Raw genomic sequence first — 12,033 nt, forward strand, 5'->3', positions numbered from 1 at the left:
TAATCACAAACACTTCGTCTCATCGTTTGTGATTCCACAATATATTTTTTTGCTGCGTCGATTAGGATTATTATGAGGTGATTGATAATACTAGGTTGTTCTTCAGGAATATAAGTCCGGTCTATCAATTGGTTCCTGTTCACCTTGATTTATCAAAAGACAGAACAAAACTCGTAAGTATATCCGTGGGAGACGAATTTATCTATTACCATAGACTTTTCCGTGTGATACAGATTTGTTTATTAAAGTCTTCGACTTGGGGTCGTAGCAACTCTTAGTTGTGGGTGAGATCAGCTAACGGAATAGTACGTAGCATCCTGCTGGGATCAGAGGCGTAGGAGCATAACTGTACCTTGGATCAGCGTGAGATTGATTGGGGTTCAACTACAGTCCAGACCGAAGTTAGTTTGGAGTAGGCTAGTGTCTGTAGCGGCTTAATACAATGTGTGTTCAATTTGGACTAGGTCCCGGGGTTTTTCTGCATTTGCGTTTTCCTCGTTAACAAAATTTTGGTGTCTGTGTTATTTCTTTTCCGCATTATATTTGTTTATATAATTGAAATATCACAGGTTGTGCGTTGCTGAATTAATTATAATATCCGACCTTTTGGTTGTTGATTTAAATTGATTGGCACTTGGATATTGGTCTTTGGTACCATCCAAGTTATCTCTCATTGATAAAGTCTCGCAGATTTCTATTTGCTTGAGTAAAGATCAAATCGAGAGATTGAGATATAAACTCGTTGATATACTTTTTATCTAGATTGAGTCTAACCGTCTAGTTGATTCTCTAGAAAGTATATTGGAGTTTGTCCATACAGATTGCTAAGAAAAATATTGGGTGTGGTTGTTGTACCCCCACTTTTTCAATTAGTATCAGAGCAGGAAAACACGTTCAAGACCTCACAAGTATGTGTTTGTAGCAATCTGACTCTACGGACAGAGGTGCTATCTCAATTAACGTACCACCAGTCTTCGATGGCTCTAATTACTTATGGTGGAATATTGCTATGCGAGCTTTTCTTCAAGCGCGTGATTTTCAATCATGGGTGTATGTTGTTAATGGCTATGATCCTCCCGTTGTGGCAGTTGGAGATGTAAACGTTCCCAAGCCTATTGGTGAATACACCCCTGTCGAGATAAATGCTGCAAACCAAAATTCCGACAGTTTGAATGCCATTATACATGCCATTACCCCAAATCTTCAACACCATGTGTCATATTGCACGAGGTCTAAAGATGCATGGGATATCTTAGAAATCGTATTCGAAGGAAACTCAAGTGAAAAGGAAGCTAGGCTTCAAAACCTTAATTCCGATTGGGAAAACCTTCGTATGGTAGATGAAGAAACACTTAATGAATTTAATCATAAAGTGTCTGAAATTGTTAATGCATCTTTTGCATTGGGTAAGACTGTTCCTGAAAAGGACATTGTGATGAAAATTCTCAGATCGCTGCCATCTATATACGACTCTAAGAAGCATGCCATCGTTGAGAAAAATAACCTTGATAATCTCTCCAGAAATACGCTGGTTGGGAAGCTTAAGATCTTTGATCACGAACATTCATCCAACACTAAGGATGTTGCGATCAAAGCACAAAAGGACACTAAATTACTTGATAAGAGTAAAAAGTGTAAATCTCTGAAGATGATCAATCTGAGACAGATTCATCAGATCAAGATCTTGACAAGTCAGTCTCGATGATCACAAGACAGTTTAGGGATCTTCTGTTAAAGATAAGTAAACGGTTCTCCATAGATAAGTCTAAAACATCATTTAAACCTCATAATCGTATTCCTCCTAAAAATAGGAAAACAGATGAAACTGATGATGAGGATATGCCTCATTGCTTTAAGTGTAAGGGATTTGGTCATTTTGCAAACGAGTGCCCAAATCGTAGAAAATACACCGGGAACAAAGGTCTTGTTTCAACTCTTGATGAAATGTCTGACAACTATGAATGAAGACGAGAAATCAAGTGTTGCACTTCTTGGTGAAAATATTGATTTTGATAACTGTAGCAATACATACATCAATCTCAATATTCTATCAAAAGAGAACCCAACTAATCTGGAAGAAAAAATTGACCCATTTCTTGGAAACTCTGTTTGTAATGTTTCAGGTTCCACCATGTGTCTAGCTGCGTGCACATCTCAGAAGCCTGACTTTTATCCTAGTTTGACTTGCTCATATTGTTCTCTAAAGGGTCATGAACTTTCAAGGTGTTACAAGTACAAACACTAATTAAGGCGCGTCAACAAACTTCAACGAAGAGCAAATCAATTTGCAAATAAGCTTAAACTTGGTCAGAAGACCGCTGAGGTATGTAGGATTTTATCTTCGTCCAAGAAGTTAGTTTCCAAGGATAAACCAAGACCATTAGAGAAGAGAGTATGGTCAAATCGTTTTCATTGACAGAGGTCTGTGGATTCCTCTCAAGAGGAAAATGGTGGACAAATTGTTGTTCACCGCAATGCAACTTGATTGTGTTGTTTTGGAAATCTTGTCTCATGTGCCTGATCAAAAGAGACAATGATTTTGTACCTCTCAGGATTTAGGAAAAGTTTTCTTTCTTCTTTTCTTAGTTTTTGTTCTTCCCTGTCTATCAACAAAGGAGGGTTATTATCTTCAATTCTACTCTTTATAGGGTTGTGAGTTGGACGTGTACGAACCTGTTTAAATGTTTCGAAACCCTACATTCCTTTTTCCTTCCTCAAAACCTCTATTTATCTCAAGACTACTTGTTGAGTTCAATTTGTGATTTCCTCTCACAAATCCATACTATGGATACTCCAAGCATGATGTCTTCTGATGGAAAAGATGTTAATGTGATTGTTAAGCCATCGATCATGAAGGAAAAAGAGAAATCTCTGTTATCTCCTACCTTGAAAAGAAAAAGAAGGAATGTGAGGAAGCCAAGAGCCGTTCCTTCAAACTCTCAGAAGTTTTCTGGTGTTCTTGAAGAGTTGAAGGAGATGCGAAAGGAGATTCAATAAATAAAAGCTTTTGTGTATAAGACTCATGAGATTCAGAAGGCCCTGGTTTGACAACATCAGCCGAGAAGGTTTATTGATATAAACTCCTACCTTAATGAACCTTATATCCCAATGAATGTTGACGACAAGGAGTTCGGGGATGATAAAGAATTCTTCAAAGGTCTTATTGCATAGTAAATATTCTATTTTCTTGTTTTTATTAGAAGAATAACTAGAGTTTGGAATAGCCATTATTACACATAGCTATGTCCAACGTTTTCATCTTCTTGTTTTTAGATTTATTGGTTTAAATTCTAAATTTGTTTGGAAGATGATTTTTGCAGTATTAATCTTTATGGTTTTATATATTGCAATTGTTCATGGGACATGTGTGTTTACGTCCGTGAACTTTGATTGTCCCATACCTTGTCAAAACTAAAGTCTTTCGGATGTCGATATGCATGTATTGATAAAAGAATGAATGGACTTTTGACAAATACAAAAGTTAAGCCTATATTGTCAATTATTGATGGAAGATAGGTTAAAATCTTTTTTTTGCAAGGATTATGTCTATTGAATGTCGTTATGCGAATGGTGATGGAAAAATAAAATGAATCCTTGTGTATTCCGCAGTATTGATCTTCCCTGATCCATTTTTTATGTATTACTGTGAGGCTCCGTAAAGTGTCTTATGTTGAGCATTGAACGACCAAGTTGATTATTCTTATGATTAGCTATGTTGTTGTTCCGTGAGGTACTTTATGTCGAGCATTTTCAACTAAATTAATCATCTTGTTTGGTTATTTAGTTGTTGCTCCGTAACTTTTCTTATGTCGAGCACGAACAATTAAATTGATTACTTTTGTGATTAGTTTGGTTGTGTATTTCAATTATATTAATTATGGGTTCTCTTGTGATTAATCTAATTGTATATTTTGAGTCTCCATAAGTTCACTTATGCTAAGCATTTGTCGATTAAATTAATCATGGGTTCTGTTGTGGTTAGTTTAATTGAATATTTTGGATTCAAATTCATACTTGTATGTGATTTGTTATGTCCAAATAAATCCTTATTTTCTTTCGAAATTAAGGTCGCTCTTGTTGTTCTTTCGGGAATGACATTTTATGGGGGAGAGTTCTTTTGAACTTGCTCTTAATTGCCAAATCTTTGTGGGGAGTGCGGTTGTGGAATATTATAGGGGTTATCTTGTATCTTTAAACTCCTTGATGAATGAACTTAGCTTCGGCTTTATGATTGCATCTAAATAAGATGATATATTTTTGCTCTCTTTTGGTCAAGAAATGTCTCTTTCGGAAATTTCATTAGGATCCCGTTCTTGTACCTTTGCCAATTTCATTGACAAAAAGGGGGGAGAATTAATATGTAGTTCACACTACAAATACATAAGGTTTTCAGATCATTATGCAAGGGGGAGTGGTTTCCATGTGAGATGAAGTATTGACTAAGGGGGAGTGATACATATCACCATAGTAATGTTGTTCAAGTTGTGATACAAATTGGACTTTGACGCTGTGTAATGATACTATGACACTGTATAACAATGATTGAGAACTATTGTTTTCTTGTTGTTATAGCTACGGTGTTTCAACAACGATGATGCTAAACTTACAACCTTTGGGATCATTGGAGTACTTGGAAGTGACGAAGATTTCGAGTAATGTTGAAGATTAGGCATGTCAAATAAGAGCTACAAAAGTTAATTTATTTATTTTTTGTATTCCATATTTATTAATAGTTTTGTCACTAAAATTTACAAAGGGGGAGATTTTTAGAGCATTGCTCGGTCGAACTCGCATGCGTTGCTATCTCGAGCATGTTTGTCAATGTTAGTGATCAAAACTATAAGTCTTGATTTCTTGCCTATTATAGCTAAAGGTCTCGGACTAGGATAGAAAGTGTAGTTGATCTCAAGACTCAATGACAATCATCATATAAGACGAAGGACTACTCAAAGATCTGGTGGAACTTAATCGACTAAAAGTTATGTGGAGACTTGAACTTATCTGTCACTCAAAAGTCTATTTACTCTATCTTCTATTCTTGAGACAAAAGTCGTTTTGATATATAGACTTTCATTATACACATTTGCTATTTCGAGCCGAGTTTAACTCGCCTATCTATTTCTCGAAATATGTGTTGGTAAACTTTCGCTTTAGCCAAATTCATATTTACCTAGTGACGAATGTCATGTTATGTTTCAATCACTTTGGAAATTGCTCTGACGAAAAATGGTCTGTGAAGAACGGCTATATAACGTCCTCTGAGAATGTTTCAATGATTGAAATGAGAGTTTAGATTACATAACCATTGGTAGGATATAAGCATTGTTGTGGAAACACATATATCCATAAGTCCTTATTCCTTGAACCAAAGTTTGCGAACTTTGTTACTCAAGAGACACAGAATGTAGCGTGAGCCAAGTTCGCGAACTGGCGGAAGTTCTCGACCCGAGAATTTCTGCTGGAGTTTGTGAACTCCTTCCTTGAGCTTAAGTCCACGAACCCAGTCCGCGAACTTGAGTAGGTTATATCTAAAATCGGTTTTTCTTGAACTCGTGTTTATATAAACTAAGGAATGCTTTTGCAAACCATGGCTATAAAGTTCATGAACCGATTCGAGTGAATCAAACCGTTTTTGCTTCGATCGTATATTGTGTAGTTATATAAGATCTAAGCAATTGAACAACTCTCTAACTAGTTCATTTGAGTCATTTAGACTAGTTATGGTGAAGAAGAATATTTTGGATATGAAAGTATTCGACTTTGTTTAACTATTATTGAACCAAAAAATGTTAATGTTTGGGAACGGTTACATAAACCCAAAATTGGACATTTCATTTGTGTGGAAAAAGCTAAGGTTTCGATCCAACGGTTGAGAAATATTAGCTTGAATCTAATCAGGTTTTCATCTAACGGTGAATGTTGAATGCTTTGTTACCAAGCTAACATTGATTGCAAACCCTGATTTGAAAGACTATATAAGGGAGAACTCTAGCAACTGGGAAACCTAATCCCCACAACTTACGTGTGATACTAGTTGCATAAGCTAAAGTCGATTCTCCTTTAACCTTTGGTTTCTTCTTCTAAACCAGGTTAACGACTTAAAGACTTCATTGGGATTGTGAAGTCAGACCGATACTACTTTTCTAGTAGTTGTGTGATCTGATCTTACATCTTCTATCGTACGAGTACAATTATAATAATTTTCTTGAGATTTATATCTCCGATAGGAAAGATAGAAAAGTAATCACAAACACTTCGTCTCATCATTTGTGATTCCACAATATCTTTTTTCGCTGCGTCGATTAGGATTATTGTGAGGTGATTGATAATACTAGGCTGTTCTTCGGGAATATAAGTCCGGTTTATCAATTGGTTCCTGTTCACCTTGATTTATCAAAATACAGAAAAAAACTCGTAGGTATATTCGTGGGAGACGGATGTATCTATTACCGTAGACTTTTCTGTGTGATACAGATTTGTTTATTAAAGTCTTCGACTTTGGGTTGTAGCAACTCTTAGTTGTGGGTGAGATCAGCTTAGGGAATCAAGTACGTAGCATCTTGCTGGGATCAAAGGCGTAGGATCATAACTGTACCTTGGATCAGTGTGAGATTGATTGGGGTTCAACTACAGTCCAGACCGAAGTTAGTTTGGAGTAGGCTAGTATCTATAGCGGCTTAATACAGTGTGTGTTCAATCTGGACTAGGTCCCGGGGTTTTTCTAGATTTGTGGTTTCCTAGTTAACAAAATTTTGGTGTCTGTGTTATTTCTTTTCCGCATTATATTTGTTTATATAATTGAAATATCACAGGTTCTGCGTTGTTCAATCAATTAGAATATTCGAACTTTTGGTTGTTGATTTAAATTGATTAACACTTGGATATTGGTGTTTGGTACCATCCAAGTTATCTCTCTTTGATAAAGACTCGCAGATTTCTATTTGCTTGAGTAAAGATCAAATCGAGAGATTGAGATATAAACTCGTTGATATACTTTTTATCTAGATTAAGTCTGACTGTCTAGTTGATTCTATAGAAAGTATATTGGAGTTTGTCCATACAAATTGCTAAGCTAAATATTGGGTGTGGTTGTTGTACCCTCACTTTTTCAGTAATATCATGATTGATAGAAAACTGGTAAAAAACTCTGAAGAGTCTAAGTCAAGAGATTCTCAAGAATGCTCAATTCTTTCATCCAGACATCTTAAACAGTCTAAAAAAAGTCAGATCAGGAACCGTTGTCAAAAAGGATGGAATTTTTTAATTCAGGAGATTTTTTTTACAAAATGTCCGATTAACCGTATTAAAAAACTCTTTAGAAACTTAACAAACCATCGTAAATCTGGTGAACAATGTCTTGGAGCTTTTGCACTTACAACAACCTCACTATTTCAATGGTTTCTAGATAGTGGATGTAGTAGACATATAACAGGTGATCTTTCTTGGTTCACAAAAACTGAAGACTACAAAGGAGGATCTGTGACCTTTGGAGATTGAAGCAGTTGTCTTATTAGCAAAAAAGGTACTATCAAACTTCCAGGTATTCCCGAAATCCATGATGTTGTTTATGTTATAGGAATGAAAGCTAATCTTCTGTCTGTCAGTCAAATTTGTGATAAAGGTCACAAAGTTATCTTCAATATGAAAGGATGTGATATTGAAGATAAGTCCGGAAAAGTAATTTTTCGCTGACGAAGAAGTATTAATAATTGTTATCTCCTTGATATACAATCCAATTTATACTGTGACTTGACTAAGGTTGAGTCAACTCATTTGTGGCATGAACGCTTTGGTCACATCAACTTCCGAATGCTTGGTAAGCTCATTAACCGTGAACTTGTCAAAGGCGTTCCAAAAATTAACACTAAAGTAGAAGGTGTTTGGGGTGCATGCTAAAAGGGTAAGCAAGGAAAAATTCCACACAAACTTTCTCGAGATATATCCACTCATACTCCTATCGATCTTATACATATGGATCTATTCGGTCCAATCCAACAAGCATCTGTTGGAGGGAATAAATATGCTTTAGTGATGGTAGATGATTATTAAAGGAAATATTTGGCTTTTCTGGAGTGCTTCTATAGCTGAACCAAAGGTGATTTCAATAACTAGACAGGTGATTACTGTGAATGTTGGTGGTGTTCTAGTTTCTGGAATTCATGCAGCTTCACTTTCAGTTGATAGAAGAAAATTATGGAATGAATTAATGGTAATAAATTCCATGGATTTACCTTGGATGTTAATTGGGGATTTTAACACAGTTTTAAGTGCAGATGAAAAAATAGGGGGAAGATCTCCTTTAAGAGCATCTATGCAAGATTTCCATGAAGTGATCAATTTTTATAGTTTATCTCAAGCTCCAAGTTCGGGTCTACAATTTACATGGAGTAATAACAGAGAAGGTGTAAAAAGAATTGTTTGTACTTTGGATAGGGCTCTATATAATGTCAAGTGGATTGAGAAATATCCTACTTGGTGTTACAAAGTTGTAATAAGAAATATATCTGATCATAGTCCACTTTTGGGGTCTTGTGTAATGATGCCTAAACCTAAAAATATCCCTTTTAGAGTTCTAAAGATTTGGATGGAGCATGAAGATTTCAAAAGACTAATCAATGAAGTTTGGAATGAAGATTTGCAAGGTAATCCTATTTTTGTTTTTATGAAAAAAATGAAGAATATGAAAGTAAGAATTAAGGAATGGAATTGGAGTGTCTTTGGGGATGTTAGAATCAAATTGGCAGATGCTGAAAAAGAAGTTTTGAATGCTACAATTCTTTCAGACCAAGACCCAAGTAATATTTCACTTTTAAACAATCTGGTGGTGGCCAGAGGAAAACAAGATATATTAACTAGGCAACATCATTCAATATTACAACAGAAGGCAAGAGTGAGTTGGTTAAAAGAAGGTGCAGCTAATACTAGATTCTTTCATACTTCAATCAAGATTAGAAATGCTGCAAATACTATAACTGAACTTGAAGATGAAGATGGATCCATCATAAATGATCAGTTTTTGATTGCAAAATCTCTTGAGAATCATTTTAAGGAGAAATTCAAATTCAAGCAAGTTAACTTCATGGAAGGAATTTTTGATACAATCCCAGAGGTTATAAATGCAGAAGACAACATGATGTTAGAGAGCATTCCTTCAGGCCAGGAAATCAAAGATGCAATTTTTTCTCTAAATGCTGATAGTGCTCCTGGGCCTGATGGCTTTCCAGGTTTTTTCTACAAGTTTGCTTGGGAAATAATTGGATAGGGTGTTATAAAAGCTGTACAATACTGTTGGAGAAAAGGTATTATTCCAAGAGGACTCAACTCTAATTTTCTATTCCTATTACCTAAAGTAAAATGTGCTAGGAGACCAACTCAATTTAGGCCTATAGGATTGAGTAATTTCAGCTTCAAGATATTTACAAAGATAAGGACATCAAGAATGAATGGGTTGATGGTGAAATTAGTGTCTGAACAACAAGGAGCCTTCATAAAAAACAGATGCATTCAATAACAAATTGTTTTAGCATCTGAAATGATAAATGAATTAGATACCAAGAGGAGAGGTGGAAATGTAGGATTAAAACTGGACATAACACAAGCATATGATTCATTAAGCTGGGAATTCTTATTTGAAGTTATGGCAAAATTTGGCTTTTCTCAAAAGTACATAAATGGTTACATCAATTTTTCACTTCAGCTAGAGTTTATGTCTTAGTGAATGGAGGTCCAGTTGGTTTTTTTGAAGTGAGTAGAGGGTTGAGACAAGGTGATCCATTATCACCAATTTTGTTTGTATTAGCTGAGGATGTTTTGAGCAGGAGTTTAAGCAAAATGGTTGAGGAAAATAGGATTGCTCCAATGGTTAATTACAAAGGAGTACAACCTACCCATATTCTATTTGCATATGATGTCTTTCTTTTCTTCAATGGGCATAAAAGGAATATACAAAAGGTGATGAAATTATTAAGTGATTATCAATCATCCTCAGGCCAAGTCATAAATCAAATGAAGAGCAAGATTTTTTTAGGAGGAGTAACTGAATCCAGGAAGTACCAAATTTCTAATGAGCTTCAAATGAATCTTTCTTCATTCCCAGACAAGTATTTGGGAGTAAACTTGAAACCAGGAGCTGTGAGGTCAAGTACAGTTTGGTGTGTGGTGGAAATGATACAAAACAAACTAACTGGTTGGATTGGGAAGATGTTATCTTTCAAGGACAGACTAACCCTTATCAAATCAATTTTGTGCAGCATTCCCATTTATAACATGTCAGTCTATAAGTGGCCTACAAGTGTAGTGAAAACTTGTGAGAAACTTATAAGAAACTTTCTATGGACAGGGGATCCATATGAGAGAAAATGCATAACTTTAAAGTGGAATGAAACATGTTCACCAATGGAGGAGGGTGGTTTTGGCATAAGGAGAACGAAAGTAATAAACAAGGCTTTACTGATGAAATTAGTATGGAAGATACAAAATTCTGAATTTGAATGGGCAAGATTTATGAGAGCAAAGTATATAAAGGCATATGGTGAATGGATTTCAGGTTATAAAAAGTCTTCAGTATGGCCAGGTTTGAAATGGGTACTAGATGAGGTAAAGTTCCATACTAGATGGATCACTGGTTCAGGTGAGCAAATATCAGTATGGAGTGATGCTTGGATAAAAGATAAACCACTTAATGAGATATATGAAGAGGATGAATATATGATGCAGAACAAAAACATGAAAGTTGCAGAGTTGATTGTTGCTGGTGAGTGGCTGATTCCTTCTAGAATGCTTCAATATTTTCAAGTAGAAGAATTACCTGTTTTATCAAAAACAAAAGATACTAGGGTTTGGACTGGAACTATGTCAGGTGAATTCACAGTACACTCAGCTGTTGAATGTATTAGAGAGCATTATCAAAAAGTGACATGTGCAAGACATGTTTGGCATCCTACCCTTCATCCAACAACAACAAGCAATGTATGGAAGATAGTGAGGGGTATCTTCTCAACTGATGAAAAAAGAAAAAGCAAGGGTTACAGTTTAACATCAAAGTGCTATATGTGTGGTGTTGATTCTGATAATCTTGAACATATATTATGGTTTTGTAATTTCAGTCAGATAATATGGAAATGTCTAGGTGGTATCTTCTTGTTCTGCAACCCTGAATCATATGAAGATGTTATGAACTTTGCAAAGAATAAAAGTGGAGTTGTAAAGGATATATGGTTACTGGTTGCTTCCATTACAATGATGGAGATATGGTTCTTAAGGAATAGAATTTGCTTTGAAGAAGAGAAAGTAAACTTGGGTAATTTCAAGAGAAGAATAAAACAGTATACAAAAGACTGTGCAGTGAGAATAAAAAGATATATGTGGGAATGTAGCTATGATTACATGGTCTTTAAGAATTTTGATCTTAAACATCAACCAATAAAGCCTCAAATAATTATTGAAGTGAGTTTCTTCTTACCTGCAAGAGATCAGATACTTATATGTTGTGATGGGTCATCTAGGGGCAATCCAGGTGAAGCAGGATATGGTTTTGTGTGCAGAGATGAAATGGGAGGTTGTATATATGCTGAAGCTACTGGCCTGGGAATTGCAACTAATTATATTGCAGAACTAATGGCTATTACAGGTGCAGCTGAATGAGCTATACAGAACAACAAACTTGATATATGTATTAACTCTGATTCTAAAGCAGCAGTGAGTGCATACATGTCAGGAAGGCTGCCTTGGTTCATGCAGGTAAGATGGAAGAGATTAAAGGAACTATTGCATAATATCAAACTTGTACATAGCTTGAGAGAAGTAAATTTCTCTGCTGACTCCATGGCAAAGAAGGGTGCAGGATTGGTGAGAGGGGGAAAGATCATTTTCAATTCAAAACCAAGTTTCATCCCAGTTTTGGAATCACCTGAGCAAATTTACTATAGGTTTTGCTAGAATTTTTTTTTCTTATGTTTATTACAGTTGGGCTTTAGGTTTGAGTTTCCTTATTTTTTCTTTTGAGCTTTCATTTTATTGGGCCTTGGTAGATCT

At 35.5% G+C, this 12,033-nt stretch overlaps 1 protein-coding gene across 1 annotated transcript; it reads left to right on the forward strand.

The window, feature by feature from the left end:
* The first annotated feature begins 8,038 nt into the window (after positions 1–8,038).
* Positions 8,039–11,643, forward strand: LOC113312712. The gene is made up of 2 exons (XM_026561449.1): positions 8,039–9,224; positions 9,698–11,643. The coding sequence occupies exons 1-2, from the start codon at positions 8,039–8,041 to the stop codon at positions 11,641–11,643; spliced, it is 3,132 nt and encodes a 1,043-aa protein (XP_026417234.1).
* Positions 11,644–12,033: the final 390 nt, after the last annotated feature.

Source organism: Papaver somniferum, chromosome 9, assembly GCF_003573695.1.
Source record: "Papaver somniferum cultivar HN1 chromosome 9, ASM357369v1, whole genome shotgun sequence".
Lineage (NCBI taxonomy): Eukaryota > Viridiplantae > Streptophyta > Magnoliopsida > Ranunculales > Papaveraceae > Papaver > Papaver somniferum.

Excerpts from the sequence above, each read along its gene's own strand:
- LOC113312712 (XM_026561449.1), top strand. The coding sequence starts at position 8,039 with ATGATTATTAAAGGAAATATTTGGCTTTTCTGGAGTGCTTCTATAGCT. Across the intron at positions 9,225-9,697 it reads TGGGCCTGATGGCTTTCCAG|CTAGAGTTTATGTCTTAGTG; the intron begins GTTTTTTCTACA and ends TTTTCACTTCAG.